Here is a 16830-nt window from a genome sequence, read left to right on the forward strand (position 1 = left end):
TGCCTGTTCTGTTCTCTCCTCCTTCATTGCGCAGGAGGAGATAAAAAAACCGCCCCAATCTCTTCCCACGCTCCTTGGGGAGTGTTTGTCAGTGATTGTGGATCCAGCCACCAGAAATAGATGACAGCGGCCAGCATCTAAATGTCTGCCTATATCTCAAGGAGAAGTAAGTGGGTGGCCAAGGCTGCATAGCCGTTGGTGCTGATGTGTATTGGTGAGTCCTGTCTGATTATCTGCCACCACTCCTTCCATTTGAGTTGGGCTGTTGATGAGATTGATCTCAGGCCTGCTGGCATGGGCTTGTGCTTCTTCACACCTTCAACCCCCATCTGTTGGTGAAGAGTAAATCTCTGAGTTTACCAGCTAATCACCAAGGATATGGCCTGTACACCATGACATCCACCTGACCACACCACCAATGACAAGCCACTATTGTGAGGCAGTTTGGTGGTGCAGTTCCACCAATAAGAGACCCACTCATGACCACCAGCTGGGGGAACACACCACCACGTTCCCACTCACTCAATGGCCTCAAGCTCCCTTTCATTGTAGCCAGGCTCAGTGTAAGACTGGCTCCATGATCTGCTAGCATTGCCTTGTGCATATCTGGTGCAGAGAGGATGTGCAATTCCAGCCCTTTAGGCCTTTTGGAGCTGGGGTCACTTCATGACCTCTGTGATGGTTTTGTAGTCACCATCAAGCAACAGATGACAAGGGTCCCAGTCATAGTCCAAGTCCAGCAGATCATCATCCTCAACCTCCTCATCCTCAGGAGGGCAGGTCACTTCTGCTTGATGTGACATGGCAGGCCCAAATAAATTCATCAGCAACTTATGTGATAGCTCAATGGTGAGTTGACACCAAATAAAGTTGGAAACTGCACATTGTCCACATCACCTTGGAGTGGAATGTTCCTGGTGTTCTCTCTTTGCTTTGGCTGACCCTTTACTCTCTTGAATGCACATGATGTCCACAAGAGTCCCAGCCTCAGCCTGGCTTAGTTGCGGAGGCGGTGTTTCTTTCTGAGGTTGAGCCAGCGACTGATGCGCCGCATGACCCATGCAAACGGACCCATCGTGATGAATGCCTCGTACAGCACCTAACACACGCACATCACACATGTGCAGTGAGTGGTCGTGTGCAAAGAAAAAGTCAACGCAGCGCAGTGCAAGTATAGTGTAATACCTGCGTGACCATGCAGCCCAGGGCCATGAAATACAACTTGATCTTGAAGTCTGTCTTTAGATCCTCCTGTGCGTGTGCGTGTGCGTGTGCGTGTTGTCAGCAACAATCGCCGCTCAGAGGGGAAGGGGGAAGAGAGAGGTACCAGGTAGAGCACGTCGCGGAGCCACTCAGGTGGCAGCAGCAGCACCCAGCTGGCCGCCGCGAGCGAACCGAGGACATTTAGGCTCAACAAGTCTGCGCCAGTAATACATCAATTAATGTTGCGTGTCGTGTGTGTCGTGTGGTGGTCGTACAGTTGTGCCAGATCTCCTTGCGGAAGGGCCGTCCGATGGCAAACGCGATGGCCGCCGCGATGTACTGGAAGTTGCAAAAGACCCACAGCGTCGTCGTCTCGTACGACTTCCAGTAGTCGCTGTTCCGAATGTAATTAATAATTAATAACAACAAAAATAATAACAAACAAAATCAAAATGTGGCGCCGTACCTTCGGGCGGAGGCTCCGTTGGCTACGGGGTCGAACGAGACGTACCAGTCCTGGGCGTAGAGCAATTGCCGCGACCCCACGATAAACGCAATCACAATCCCAGACTTTTTTTTGACACACAACGCGCGAGGCACGCCGCACGACACACGCACGCCGCACGACACACATTCAAGTGAGCGCTCAAAGTCTGATTCAAGTCAGGCCACACTGACGAGCGCGCGTGTGCCGCGTTCTGCGCGCACCTGGCCGAGCATGGAGGCGAGCACCGTCGAATTGAGGAGACTCGCCGATGGCCTGCAATTGGGGGGGGGTGAATGAGCAGTTGAGTGGTTGCATTGCGACCGCCGTTTGCATGGAGTGCCATAGTGGTACCGTTGTCGTGCGAGCCTGGTCGCGGAGTTGGGGTAGAGGATGAACAGCGAGAGCGGGAAGACGAGCAACAGATCCTGGTATATATACATCCTACATATTGTGTGTGTGTATATATATACACACACACGTATATAGAGAAATGTACAAATATATTAGAACAGCACGACACACCATATATGCGCATGCAGGGAGGGGGTACCCATCGGACATATCGGAGCCGTGGTGGTAGAGGAGGAGGATGACCGTGTGCAGGATCACCACGTAGATGAGCACCAGCAGCTTGAACGCCGCCAGCGAGTTTGCCAGCGCCCCGCGTCCCTCGCTGGCCCACCCAGCTTTAGCCCAGTGGCGCGTGTGTCGTGTGTCGTGTCGTGCCATTTTGGCGTGTGTCGTGTGCCGCGTGCGTACCGAATCAGGATTTCGGTGCAGCGGATCGAGGCGAGGGATGAGGTGAAGGGGCTTACGACAGAAGCCTCCACGCCACCGCCGCCCACCGCTATCCCGGCATGAGCCGCCCTGTGTGTCGTGTGTCGTGTATGCGTCGGTCAGAACACGGCGCGCGTGCACACACAGCGCGGCCCAGGGAAGAAAGAACGGTACCGGAGGGCGCCGCAGTCGTTGCCTCCGTCGCCGCACATGCCGGTCACCAGGCCCGTACTGTTGATCAAATTCACAACCTGCACACGTTCCACGCGACCGAGTGTGGTAAGTGCCACACCGCACACGCACACACCGCACACACGACACACAGCACGCGCGCACCTCGGCTTTCTGTTCGGGCGAGAACCGGGCGAAGATGCGCACGTCGAAGAGGAGCTTGCCCAGCAGGTGCGGCTCGCTCGTCTTGAGGTAGTCGAACGCCGTCCCGGTCAATATGAACTCGCTCGGCCTCTCCTCCGCCGACGTCGTCAGCGGCGATTCCATGTCGACACCACCCGCCACGTCAGCAGCGAGCAGCGCGCTGTCGAGGCCGCTGCGGTCATCGTACGCGGTGAAGTTAAGGTGGCGGTCGCGCTGGCGCTGACGCCGGGCGCCGGTCGACCAGCGCACGCGGTCGAACAGGGACAGGGTCGAGCGGCGCTTGTGGACGACGTGGCCGTCGCCGAAGGCCACGTACTTGGCCGACTCGTGGGCGTCGACCCAGTCCTGCCCCATCTCCCGCCCCGTGTCGACGTTGACCCACTGGACCCCGTACTGCGGCGCGGCCGTCTGCGCCGACGTGGTGCCGTCCTGCGCCCCGACACAGCCACGATTGGTGGGTTTTACAAATAATTTTAACAATATTTAAATTAAAAATAGTGAAGGAACGATATTAAAAATAAGTAAAAATAAATAAATAAATAAATAGAGTACCTGGCCGGTGTGGCCCAGGGCGACGGTGCTGCCGAGATCGATCATGCCGCACTCGCGGGCGACGGCCAATGCGGTATAGGGACCGTCGCCTGCGCACACGACACACACAACACACGCACGTGTGTGTTGGTGCGTGAAGACACGATTGGGGAGGGGTCACGTTTTACCGGTGATGATGATGTTGCGGATGTCGCCGTGCTTCAGCCTGGCGATCACTTCCGCGCTGTCCTCGCGCACCTCATTTTGGAATATCAAAAGTCCTGGGCGTGTGCGGCGTGCGCGTCGTCAGAACGAACTGTGCGTGTGCGTGTGCGTGCGGCAGCGAGCAGAGAGCGTCGCACCGAGGAAGACGAGGTCCTTGTCAATCTGCTTCCGGTGGACGTGGTGGACCTCATCCTCATCATCGAGCACGTTGAACTTGGCGCCGATGGCCAGAATGTAGTTCCCCTTGCGCGCGTGCTCCCGCAGAGTGTCGTCCAGGTTAGCCGGCACTGCACCCGCATGCCGTGCCCAGTCAGCACTCATCAATCGCACACACACATCACCGCACGCACGCAACACGCACGCACGAGCGCACACACGATCTGGGAAACAAACCAGTTTCGGGCAGTGCCAGGTCGCGTATTGTTTCGGGCGAGCCCTGTTGCGTGTCGCAGTTGAGGGGAGGAATGTGAGGAATTCAGCTGTGAACCGAGCCAAGTCGAGAGGAGACGAAGACGTGTGCCTTGGTGAAGAGGCTGATGGAGTTGTCGAGCGAAGATTTGACGATGACCGACATTCGGCGCAGGCTGTGCACAAGGGGAAGGCCTTGACGACCCGCAGCTCTAGTCCCGACCTCCCCGCCGCGCTGCTCGACGACGAAGAAGAAGGAGACGAAAAGACGGTGCCCTCCTTGCCTTCGCGCATGCGCCACTGGCTCGCGTTGAACATTTCCACGTCGAGCGGGTGGCCGACCAATCCTTCGCCTTTTTTATAGAGGCCAATCGGGTTAATCCTGTGCCACGTGTGTCGTGTGTCGTGTGTGTCGTGTGTGTCGCGTGTGTTGTGTGCACCTTCGATGTTGGTGGCCGAGTGGCAGCAGGCCATGGCCTGCTTGATGAGATGAGACGCCGGTAGGGCGGCCATCAGGACCGGCGCCGCCACGAACTGCACGCCGGCGTCACGCCCCTGGCCGGGCCGCGATGATTCTGCCTTCTCGCCCTCGGTGTCGGACTCGGCCCATCGGCCGCCCACCGAGTGCGCGGTCGGCAGCACGGCCTTCATGCGGAGGCCGTTCTCGGTGAGCGTACCCTGCGCGACCAGAGCAAAGCAAGAACGAAAACGAAACGAAAACGAAAACGAAGGGGGTGAGAAGGAGAGTGGGTGGATGTAGGTGATATCCGTGAGCGTGGCCGTACGGTCTTGTCGAAGCACATCATTCGGATCTTGCCGCTCATGATGATGCGCGAGGGCGCGATCGTGAAAATGCCGTACTGACGCAAGTTGAGCGCGGCAATTCCCTGAGCCATCATCTGCATGATCGGAATCGTCACAGGCACCTACAACCGCACACGTCGCACACCACGTCAAACACACGACACACACGTCAGTCGTTGCCGCGGAAGACTCGGTGGGGTTACTTATAAGATTCGCACCAGGAGGGTGATGACTTCGAGGGAGCGCAGGATGTTCTCCCACGTCCCGACGTCGTAGGAGTCCCAGAAGACGAAGGAGACGGTGAACGAGACGGGCGCCACGAGAATGAGCGCCAGGATGAACAGCATCGTGTGCCGGCGGTAGCGGAACACCACGTCGTTCGGGTACAGGATCCGGCGAATGAGCCCGCCCTTCCTGGTGTTGAATCCTGTGCGTGTCGTGTCGTGTCGTGTCGTGTGTTGTGTGTCGTGTCGGGGCGTCAAACGATAGCACGCAACGCACACGCAACGCATACGAACGCGCACCGGTGGAGTAGACGAAGGCGGTGACGCGGTCGGTGCCCTGGCGCGGGATGACCTTGAGCAGCCGGGTGCCGGAGAAGAGGGTGTGCTTGATGTCGTGCGCCTGCGAATAGATCGAAGGACTGGCCTCGTCCTCTTCCTCCTTCTCCGTAATTGCGTACTTCCTGTCGTCGTGTTGTGTGTCGTGCGCACGGTGACGTCAGCAAGCGAGGGCTGCGTGACGTGGCATGACGTGGCGGCAGGTACCGGACGGGCGTGGACTCGCCGGTGAGCTGCGACTCGTCCACGACGCATTCGCCGGACACGATCACCACGTCCGCGGGCACGACCTGGAAACGCCCAGGTGATTAGCGTGTGACCGTTATGGCGCGTCTACAAAATCAAAGCGGTGCTTGTCGGGGCAGCGGAGCGGCGAACCTGGTTGTCGTCGAGCGTGATGAGGTCCCCGTGCACCAGGCCGCCGCTCTGCAGCGCCAACCACGAGCCATCGCGCAGCGTTTCGACCACCGATTGCCTCGAATACGACGATGAGTCATGTTTGTTTTCCCCCTTTACACAAAAAAAAACACTCCAATAATAATCATAAAGAATATATAAAGAGAGAAAAGGGCGAGCGTACTGGTTGATAAGCTTCTGAATGCGGTTGATGTTGCGACGTTCGTCCCATACGGTCAGCGAGACGGAGATGATGGTGACGGCGAGGATGACCGACGCGAAGACCTGACCATCCGCCCCACAGGCAGTCAGTTACAAGTTTACGCTTAAAGTTTAACTTTGTCGGTTGCGGTGTTGGCCTTGGCGGAGGAGAGAGCTGCACGTACCGTGTAGTCGTCGACGTACCAGAGGATGCAGGTGCCCAGGATGAAGACATGGAAAGGCGAGAGCATCTGCGGGATTGGGTACCACACACACATGAGCAGTGCGTGTGTTGTGTTTTGTGTGTTGTGTGTTTTGTGTGTGTTGTGGGTGCTGCGTGTGTTGTGTGTTGTGTGTTGCACATATGTGATAAATGATGAGGTGAAGCTGTACCCCGCGAAGCCAAGCGACGACGATGTGGTCCTGTGGAATGTTGAACGCATTGGGTCCGCTCATGCTGCCACCCATCCACGAACGAACGCGAACACATCAGCAGAGCGACAGCCGAGAGAGAGAGAGAGAGACGGCGTCAGCGTGTGGGGTGGTGCTGGCGCGTACCGGAGACGATGCAGTGCCACGTCACGCTGAATGCCCACGGCTTGCTGAGGAATGTCGACGCACTTGAGGTCCTTGTAATGCCTGGTGGCGATTCACATGGGAGGAGCTGAACGTCTAGCGCGTGTGCGGTGGTGCGTGTGCGTGTGCGTGTGCGTGTGCGATGTGTGCGGCACGCATGGAATGCGCGAATGCATCGTGTGTTCCTTTCTTGGTGCAGGGGGTATGCGTACTGTAGCCGGACATATGTCGCAGCCTCGGGCTGGTAGACGAATCGCAGCTGCTGGATCTCGAACCATCGCACGTCGTCCCACTCCGTCTGCACGTAGGCCATCTTATACCGGCCTTGCGCCTATACGACCGCACACGCGCAATACACGACCGACACACGAACAAACACACGTGCGACACACGGCACACGCGACGGCACACGCGCATATGTGAGTCCACGCACGATCGACGCCAATGCGAGGAGGACGCACCTGGACGAGGAAGGAGGTGGCATCGGCCATGCTGGCGCGCTTCTTGGTGAGGGCGGGCCACATGCCGGGCCACCAGAGCGTGAACAGGCCCAGCGCGCCGCCGGTCAGCACCACGCCCACCCAGTAGGCCACCAGCTTCCACGAGCAGTTGCGGTACCCGATGAAGCCGTCCACCTCGGCCTGTGCGAAATAAATATCAAATTTATTAAATTTAAATAAATTTTACTTGCAATTTTATGTACCCAAATTAAAAAAAGTAAGGAATAAAAACTGGGTTATTCAACTGGGTGGGGTACCTCATCGCCCGGAGCGCTGGCTTCGTCTTCGTCGTCACTGCGGGTGGAGAGGTCCGCGGTGCGGTTGCCACCGGCATCACGACTGAGTCGCCCATACGAGTACATCTCCAAGCTGGCCAGCACAATGCAATAATAATTATTATTATTAAACCGAAAATACATTATTTCGTGTCGACAGGTGCAATTTGTTGCGTCCGCGGCACTAACATGTTGGCTCAGGGGAGGGGTCTGGCCTCGGCGTCGAGCTTCTTGAGGAACGCGAAGCAGAGCGGGTTGCAGCGGTGGGTCATGGAGAAGTCGCGCATGCCCTCCAGCCCTCTGTTGCCCGGCACAGGGAACTCATCGCGCGGGTCGGTGTGGATCTGCGGGTCGGTGAACAAGTCGCCGACGCCCTGGATGTCGCACACCAGCCCGCGGCCCTTGGTCGCTACGAATGTGAAGTGGCTGAAGGCTTGCGGTGTCTCGCGCTCGCGCCCCTCGACGGGCATGTACACGCCGCCGGCGTTGTCGTTGTGCTTCACGTAGGCCCCCTCGAGGAAGGGCTCCAGCAGGCCCACTTGAGGCGGCTCACGCTGGAGTTGGACCACGTGGACCGGGTTGAAGCGGATCGGCTTGTGCGAGATCTTTAGCTCGTTCCAGCGCTTAGCGAGCTGGTGGGCCTCGGCCTCGAGCCTGCATGCGCACCTCGGCCTCGAGCAGCGCGATGAGGCTGATCTCCTTCGGAAGCCGCGATGTAATGAAGGGCTTGGTGACCTTGAGCACGTGCGGGGCGGCCTTCGAGGCAGCACCCAGAACGTCGATCAGTACTACGTAGCGGTGGCTGCCCTCTGCCACCCGGCGATTGTGAATTACGCAGCGCAGCTCCGATTCTTGCCAATCGTAGCCACCCGCAGGCTTAACGCCGTTGAGCTTTCGGCAGAGGATCTTTTCCTCGCGCTGGAGCGGCCACGCCATGGCCAGTCGTGCTGACCTCTCGGCTGGCGACGACAACCCCAGCGACGTGGGTGCCGGAGGAGGGGCCATGGTGGTAGCGGTGGTGGTGCGGATCATCGTGCCTGGAGTCACTGTGGCCGCGCGTACCACCGGTGCTTCGAAGGGGACCTTTGGCTGCAACGTGGCTGGTTGAGCGGCGAGGTCCGGGCCACCGGCGCGCACGTAGAAAAGGAGGTACGCGTTGGACCGCGCAACCACTCCGTCGAAGGAGACCTCGCGCGGAGGCTTGGCGTCGTCGAGCTTGTACCAGCGCTGGTCCTCGGCACGCACGTAGGCTACGTAGTGCCCCTGATCGATCGTGCCCGTGTGCTCGACGACACCGCACAGCTCGTACGGGACACCTTTGCCGAGTGCCGAAGGCAGGGTTGGAGGGAACTGAACGTGGTCATCGCGCTTTTTACTGAGTGTGCGTGTGCTTTTGTGAGAAGGTGTGTGGATACGCGCGCACGCCATATGATGGAATCGGGGTGGGGTTTGAGGGAAGAGCCGTACATTACGCCTGCATCTGAGGAGAAGCGCTTCAGATGGATGACCAGGACAGGTGCGACATTTTGGATCCGAAGCTGCCTGGTGGCGCCACCGCCCCGGCACCTCGGGCCACTGCAAGTATATTCGATTGACTCGAGGGCTGAGTGGTTGTTGAGGCATGCCAACAGCGTGATCGGTGATATCTCCCGCGGCGGAATGGCAACGGAGATGGGAAAAGTGGGGTCATCTGTTGTACTCGCCTGGGTTGGCCATTGTGTTCGTTCGTGTCGGGAGTCAGGTGCTCAGGACATCAAAGGCAGGTGCTAGGTACGTGAGAACAGCCTCGACAGCTAACTGTGCTCCAAAACATGCTGTAGAAGTTGATTCGAGCAAAGTTGGGTTGCTTGCTCTGCAAACGCTGGTCTTCCTCGTCCTGGAGACTGTTGAACAGGCACCATAGCATCTCCTGCGCATCTTGGTGCTGGTGGCTTCCCAGGAGGTACCTTTGGCCGGCATGTTGGTAAGGATAAAACACAACATGACATAAACAGTGAATTTGGTGTATAATGATGACATACTTGGCAACGATACAGACGCGTAGATCTTCGGATGCGACCTCCGTGCAAGTGGCGTCCCACATGCTCGTGATAAGCTTGCGAAGGGCGAGGGTGAACGGACGCGAGTCGTCTGGCTGGGAGGCCTGAGCAAACTCTCGCATCACAGGAAGGCGCACAAGACACTGGTGGGTGGTGACCACCAAGACAATCGGCCATTTAGTCCAACGCGTGAGTACAACCGGCCATGGATTGGGGATTGAGGATAACCTGGATGACGCTGTTGTAATAGCAGGAGTTACCACTGTTGCGCAGCCCTTTGAGCCCAACAGGAACTGTTGGTGCTGCCACCGCTATCCTTGCCTTCACCAGTTGTCGAGGGCCCACCACCGAGTCTCCTCCGATCTCATCCGCTTTCCTCTTTCCGAGGCTCGCCATGACCTGGGCCGGTAGTGGGCTGCACTCTGCTGGAATGTTCCTGTTGTTCGCGACATCTCCATCAGCCATAGTATCATTACGCATTTTGTACAACTACCACATACAATTTGCTTGCATACTCCGTGGTCCACTCCCGCGCCTTGGCGACTGTGTCCTTTTCGCAGAGGTCACCAGTGGCATTCGGCAGAGGCTTTTCTGTGTTCCACACAAATATTGCTTGTTCAACACAAACAGTTTGACTACTCAACAAGCCACCCGCTTTTCACGTACCAGCCCTGGTGTCCGGCAGGAAAAAAGCGAAGATTCCATTCAACACCTCCGCCATATAAAGGGGAGCCTTGGCCCAATTATCGGGGAGCAAGGCAGGGAAGTGAATCGTCCCGTTCTCAGCAATGTTAGGGTTGTAGGTCTTGGTTCGGAAGATAATCCCAGGAGGCTCGAGGGGCTGGGTGGCAATGGCGTGAGTTTGTGAGGGAGTGATAAGTGAGAAACTGGGAGAGATGTACATAGTCTTGTGAGAAGGTGATCTAGGTGGAATAACCCCTCGGCATAGGGAGTGCCGGCAGGACCCCAGAGGCAGGCGAACCAGCGGAATGGCCCACCTTTGGCTGGCTGAATGAAAATGTAGCCTCAGGGAAGATTGGCTTGGATTGCACACAGCTCCTCCTTGAGTTGGTCCACTACCACCATGTCCTCTCTACTCTCCATGTGTTGAGCTTTACATAAGTACAAGGACATATGAAGAATGATAAAATTTGTATGCTAGTGATGAAAAGGGTGTATCAAGAAAGCCCCCTTTTTGGTTCCTTTTCACAAACCTCCCCCCAAGTTGGAACCAGAAAACATGGATACATGAGTAACCCTGAAACCATGCAACAGAAACCCATAATTTCAGATGTCTGATTTCTGCTTGGCCACAAGCTAGCATGACATGTCAACCACTGTCCACCCAGAGGTGCCTCCCTTGAGGTTGAACTGTTGTATTGCTGGACAGAACTGATTCACTTGTTGTGGTGGTCAGCTTTGTCATCTCCAATTACCACTTGGTACTGTAAAATAGGGTCTTGGCCATGTGGCCCACATGGTTGCCAACATGCCACCACACTCAGTGGTTGTAAATCATGCACCATCATTGCAGCAAGGTGCACACATGGAGCAACCATCCATCCATTCCACCCACCCACACCTTCTGGTTGTCTGTGTCTTCTTGGGCTTCTTCTTTGATGGTTTCTTCAAGCATGTTGGCTGCTTTCACTTGTTGACCATGTCACTGTAAAGCTCCACTGCACCCCCAGCTGCCCTGTGCCAACCCTGTGATCTGAGAGTTGAGCTCTTTGACACCTGAAGCTTGTGATCATCACACTGATGCACCTGCGCAAGCACAGGTACCACATAACCTTCAGGGCCAAGAACACAACATGCCATTTAGATCAGTCTACTGCATCCTGATCCCTTTCAAGTTGTGCAGGAATGCCTCCCTCTCCTTTCTCAAGGCAAGCTCTGTTAAGCTAGTGCTTGCCTCATACTTGTTGTGAGCAAGCTTCCTTTGCATCTCTTCCTTCATCTGCTCAGATACAGAGGTACAGAAGGTTCTATTAAATTGAAGGGCATTCCAAACAGCCCACCATTTCCCTCCATCTGTAGAAATAAGCTTTTGGGTTCCAAGTATGAAGAATGCACAATATTCAAAGACAAAAAGGGAAAAAGAAAGAAACACAAAATTCTGGCCATGTGCAAATACAATCATTGTGCAAAAAAAGGAGCCATGTGAGCATTTACAGTTCTCCTGAACTGTGTGCTGTGGCAGCTTTTTCTTTCCTTTTTTCTTTTTTTCTTCTTTATATTTTTTTGTTTGATTTGAAGACCATTCTACCTGTTTTGCAAAAAGACCATTTTGCAAAAGGACTATTCTTTCTTTTTGTTTGCAAATCAACAAACTTTTTCTTTCATTTTGTTTTTTTGCCTTTTTAGTAGTTTGATTTGCAACCAACTATCTGGCAGCATGTTCTGATGGTCAGGGCTGTAACACCAGTATCTGCACACCCTCCAGCCAAATGGTGGCCTTTTTTGTACAGATACTTGATTTTGGTTTGTTGTATTTGACCCACATGACAGCAATGCCACCTTTGTTGAGACAGGCTGTATGTATGGCCTGGCTGATGTGCAAGACTACTTGCACTTGACTGAGCAAGGTGTGGTAGTTCATTGTTTTATGTACAGAAATAATTTTGTTGTACTTGTATTGAATTTCCTTCCTCTCTGGGTCCTCAATATCTACTTGTAGCAAAAATCTGTTCTACATGATTTCTAATTTGCTATATCTCTATAATTTGGCAATGCTTGGACTATGGCAAAGGCGCCTTCCTCTGAGGCAATGCCAGTACAAATCACTTTCATTTTCATTGTTATTCTACACAATTTTTAATTTGCTTCTCACATCTTGTTGGTCTGATTTTCTGTTGCTCTGTACTGGAAAGATCTTCATGGTTGTATGGATTTCTTGCAAGAGGGCCTGGCAAGGGACAAGTGGAGCTGAAAAGAGCACAAGTGGAAATCAAGGATCAGCATGGACAACATTGCAGATGAGGTCAGGGGCATTGTGTTCCTTTTTTGATTTCATTGCATTGATGGCTAATGTCTCTCTTCAGGTGTGGTGGCCATGGAAGCTGATTATGGAGTGGATCAGGCATTTGCTTGCCCATATGTTTGAACAGGCCAAGGAATCCATCAGCTGAATTCAAGGTGAAAGTGAAAGGTTCCTTCCTGTAACAGTTGGAAAGTGGTGCTCCACTATTCCTGAAGATAAAATTCCACCACAACAAAGCTCCATCTCACACTGATAAAATCACTTTTAACTCCACACATTCCATGAAATCATTTCCATCTCAAGACCCTCAATATCACTTATCAGCAGCAGTTTGCCATGTCAATTTCACACATGCAGATCCAAATCTTCAAAACTACCCTATAAATCAAAAATGTCAAATCTCACAGCAACCACTCCAAATCACCTCCAAAAGGTGGAGACAGGGCAAAACAGTGGGGCAGGGTGACCTAAATCAACCTTTATCCTTCTACCATTCCAGCAGTGCTTGGTGTTGCTCTGTGGGTCAGTAGGCCTGTCATGACTTGTCACTTGATTGTTGAAGATGTGCAGCTTTCAATGTGTGTTCCAAGTCTTGGAAGGGCATGGCCATACCTCTTGCAAGGCCCCTGAGTTGTTGTTCAAGCTGAGTATGGTGAGGACTGCTGTGAAGGTAACAACATTGATGTGGATCGTGCCCTGCTGAGGAACTCCTGGGAATATGGGGTATACAGCAATCTGGCGTTACCGAGGTGGTTTTGAAAACCAAAATTTCAATTTGCCAAACTGTTTCGGGCAGTTCCGCAGGCCAAGACTGCCGAGCATCTTTCATCTTGGAACAGAATGAGCAAGAGGGCTGAGGCGTCGGCGTGGGAAAAACTCTTCCGCTACGTGGATGAGAAGGATCTGCCCAATCTAAAGCTTTACGCCTACCACGGCGTCGATCGGTAAGAGACAAGATCTACCTATCTCTGCTGCAAGGTCTCATCTTGCTTCCACGCACTGCAGGTCAATCATAGCTAACCATGTGGGTCAACCCTTCTGGCGTTGGGTTGTCGAGTTTCTGCCTCTCACCATGGCGTACTGCCCCTTCTCTCTTCTCTTCTTCCTGATCCTCTCATCGTTTGAGATTTTAGCCAATCATTTCCAAGATTAGTAGCGCATGAATCTCAGGGCTCAAAGCAATCATTGTGAACGTTGTGCTTGTGTAGGGCAAACCTGGTGACGGTGGTCGGCTTCGCTTTCATGGTGGCCAGCTACGCGCTGACCGCCTTGTAACGTTTCCCTCTCACATTGTACGTAGTCTCGCCAGTAGAGCGTACAATCTCACGCAACGCGTCGCTACTGTGGCAGTTATGTGCCGTCGCTCACGGGCGAGGCGCCTTGGTGGGTGTACATGGTCAACGCACTGTGCCTCTTCATCTACCAGACCATGGATGCCGTTGATGGCAAACAGGCACGCCACCTCTCTCGCCGCATTCGCTAGCACTTGGCCTAACACTCCCCTATAATATATGTGCTCTCATCATTACAGGCGCGCCGAACAAACACGTCGTCGCCTCTCGGTGAACTCGTGGACCACGGCTGCGACGCCCTCACCACTACGGTACCGTGCCAGCACGTCCATTTTTCTCGGATCTGTGCGTGCGCGTACAGCTCAGCTAATCTGCGATCGCTGTGTGTGTGACGCACAGTTGATGGCCTTGACGGTGGCCAGTTCGCTTCAGCTGGGGCCGACCTGGGTCGCCCAGTACGCCATCATCATGTCCATGGCCGGCTTCTACGCCGCCCAGTGGGAGGAGTGCGTACTTCACTAGGCTTCTCGTTATTATTTTCTTATTATTTCACATCTGACGTCCCTCCCGGTATGTGCGTGTGCGGTTGTGGGTGTGGGTGTGTGTGTGCGGTGGTGTGTGTGTGTGTGTGTCAGGTATCACACGGGCGTGCTGGATCTGGGTATTTTCAACGTGACCGAGGCGCAGCTGTCCACTATGGGCCTCTACGTAGCGACGGCGCTTCTGGGTCCGTCTGTGTGGCTGCAGACCATCACCGTGTTCGGCTACACCGTCCAGTGCAACCACCTCTTCATCGCCCTGGCCACCTTCCCCATGCTCCAGAACATCTTCTCCAGGTACATTCACATTTTGCTATATTTTTCGCTATAACAGCTATTATAAAATATTATTTACATTTCTTTTGTTGTTGCTTTATATTGCTGACGTGGCATGGGCAGTGTGTACAACATGGCTAAGCGAGTGGGGGAGGGTGCGGACGGGCTGGTGGCGGTCTTTGGTCGCCTTTTCCCCTTCCTTAGGTGCGCACCACCTTCTTCCTCTTCTTGTTTGAGGTTCCAACGTTCACCAAATCGATTTGCTTGCGCGTGTGGTGTGTGCGTTGCCCGTGACCGAAACAGCCTTGTGGCCGCGTCGGTGGTGTGGGCCAACTACTCGAAGGCTGACGTGCTGCAGCACCCGCAGCTGTGGATCGGCTCCTTCGGCCTTCTCTGCGGCAACATAATCGTAACAGCCGCCTTCTCTTCACCGTTGCCGCTCTGTTGATATGCGACTCTGCCAGCCTTTTTGCTTACACCTCTTATCTGGTCTCTTCAATCAAGGGTCGCATGGTGTTGGCGCGCGTGGTCAAGCAGGCTTTCCACCCCATCCAGCCCCTCCTGTTCTCCTTCTACATCGGTACGACCTCTTGCACCCGCCCCTCGTGCCACCTTGCACTTTGCTATTTTCATCGCTCACAAGTGTTGTTTTGATTTGATTTGATTTGCTGGGCGTTCGTGCAGGAGCGGCGCTGAGCCTGGTCGGAGCGTGGAGCGCGCGGGTGGAGTACGCCTTCCTGGTGGGGTGCTACGTGCAGTCCATCCTGGGCTACTACCTCTTCGCGCACAGCGTGGTGCACGAAATCACGACCTACCTCGACATCGGCTTCCTCACCATCAAGAACAAGCGCTCCAAGAAGGCCAACTAAATTGGTGGCTACCCCATTTTTCCCCCTTCGCTCGCGACCACGGGGCCATAGCTTCCAGCAGTTTGAATTCTGGCCACTACCCTGCTTGCTTTGATTCACCGGGCCAATGAGGAGCGATTCCAGTTTTCCTGTTTTTCTGGGCCACGGCGGCCAAACCACAGACCAGTTACGTTTTGCTGAACGGCGCCTGAAGTCGGGGGTTGAACACAAACGACTCTATCTTTGACTGCCCGCCCACCGGCAACACTCAACATCGCGACTCTACAAACGCAACTTCAAGATGGGAGCGAAACAAGTGAAGATGCTGCGCTTTCTCGACAACGAGGAGGACCGCGAGGCGATCAACAAGGCCTTCGCTACCTACGACAAGGACAACAGCGGGTCGCTGACGCGCGATGAGTTCATCTCCTTCTCGCACGACCTGGTCGAATACTTCATCAAGAAGCACCCCAACCAGAAGGTGGGCGACCTCGCCATCCTCAAGGCCCAAGGCGAAGGCGACGTCAACGTACTTCTGCCTTTGTCCTTCTCTTGCCTTCCTCGCTTTTATTAATTGCGTTATTCTAATGTCGACAAAATAACGGTTCTCACAGATCAAGAATGCAGACGACGAGCTCAAGAAGAAGCTCTCTGGGCAGTTGGGCAGGGCCATGTTCCAGGTTCGCTTCTCTTGTGTTTTCGCTTTCGTGGTTTTTTTCTAGTTTTGTTTCGTTTGGTTTCGACGTGGGCGAAACAGGTGATTGACAAGGATGCCAGCGGTACGATCTCGCTGGCTGAGTGGAAGGCCACCGATTGGGGCAACCTCCTCAAGAACATCAAGACCCACATGAAGGACCAGGAACTCAAGTAAGCGCGCTCGCTCGTTAGTGAGCCTCAGCTCCTCTAAGCACTGACCCACCGCACGACACGACACGACACGACCAACGACACGACAGACTCATTCAGGCATTGACCACCGGGCATCGGAATGGAATCTGGCAGGTCCGGACGACCGGAGGTACATTTGCAGCCCGCCGTCTTGGCCTTCGTTGGTCTCCCCCCCACTCGAGTGGTTGGCCTGCAATCGTTGATTGTGCTTCGATGCAGGCAGCGAACTGGCGGGCGAAATAACCATCAAGGACGCCACCACCATCACCGGCAAGCTGGGCTACCATCCGCTGACCAACCTGTCCCTGATCTCCGGCTCTCGTATCTTCTTGCACGGTACCCACCGCACACGCACACGCACACGCACACGCATCTCCGCACCAAGATTGATATCACTCATTCGTCCGGTGGTTGATGTGAGCAGGCCAGGTGCCCGATGATGCGTTCCCGAGAGGGGCCGAGTGTCATCTGTGGCTCGACGCCATCCACAACACCACGGACGCGAGTTCCGAATTGCCCTACATGTTCACCGGCTACGCGGCGCAGAAGCTCGGAAACGGCATGCCCCTGGTCTTCATGGGCAAGATCACCGCCACCTTTTCCAGCTTCCCCTCTTACGTCTAGGCCGTGTAAAATGCGGAATATTG

The 16830-nt window shown here is 54.7% G+C and overlaps 3 protein-coding genes and 1 pseudogene across 3 annotated transcripts; 2 read left to right on the plus strand and 2 right to left on the minus strand.

The window, feature by feature from the left end:
- Positions 1-997: 997 nt before the first annotated feature.
- ACA1_054210 lies at positions 998-7405 on the minus strand (annotated as a pseudogene).
- A 110-nt stretch (positions 7406-7515) lies between these two features.
- Positions 7516-10078, minus strand: ACA1_054220 (MHCK/EF2 kinase domain containing protein; the record flags this gene model as incomplete). Its single annotated transcript, XM_004344029.1, is given in 8 exon segments — positions 7516-7965; positions 7985-8634; positions 8742-9021; positions 9093-9264; positions 9340-9500; positions 9586-9793; positions 9858-9948; positions 10024-10078. The coding sequence occupies 8 exon segments, from the start codon at positions 10076-10078 to the stop codon at positions 7516-7518; spliced, it is 2067 nt and encodes a 688-aa protein (XP_004344079.1).
- A 3102-nt stretch (positions 10079-13180) lies between these two features.
- On the plus strand, positions 13181-15316 carry ACA1_054230 (CDPalcohol phosphatidyltransferase superfamily protein; the record flags this gene model as incomplete). The annotated part of the gene is made up of 11 exons (XM_004344030.1): positions 13181-13284; positions 13346-13417; positions 13549-13611; positions 13691-13778; positions 13872-13943; positions 14032-14138; positions 14268-14468; positions 14571-14651; positions 14751-14856; positions 14952-15027; positions 15132-15316. 11 exons carry the CDS (start codon positions 13181-13183, stop codon positions 15314-15316), a joined length of 1155 nt encoding a protein of 384 aa, XP_004344080.1.
- Positions 15317-15596: 280 nt separating this feature from the next.
- Positions 15597-16807, plus strand: ACA1_054240 (EF hand domain containing protein; the record flags this gene model as incomplete). The annotated part of the gene is made up of 6 exons (XM_004344031.1): positions 15597-15824; positions 15910-15975; positions 16053-16162; positions 16252-16313; positions 16403-16519; positions 16608-16807. The coding sequence occupies 6 exons, from the start codon at positions 15597-15599 to the stop codon at positions 16805-16807; spliced, it is 783 nt and encodes a 260-aa protein (XP_004344081.1).
- Positions 16808-16830: the final 23 nt, after the last annotated feature.

This window comes from Acanthamoeba castellanii, assembly GCF_000313135.1.
Source record: "Acanthamoeba castellanii str. Neff unplaced genomic scaffold scf7180000084594, whole genome shotgun sequence".
NCBI classification, from domain to species: Eukaryota; Discosea; order Longamoebia; family Acanthamoebidae; genus Acanthamoeba; species Acanthamoeba castellanii.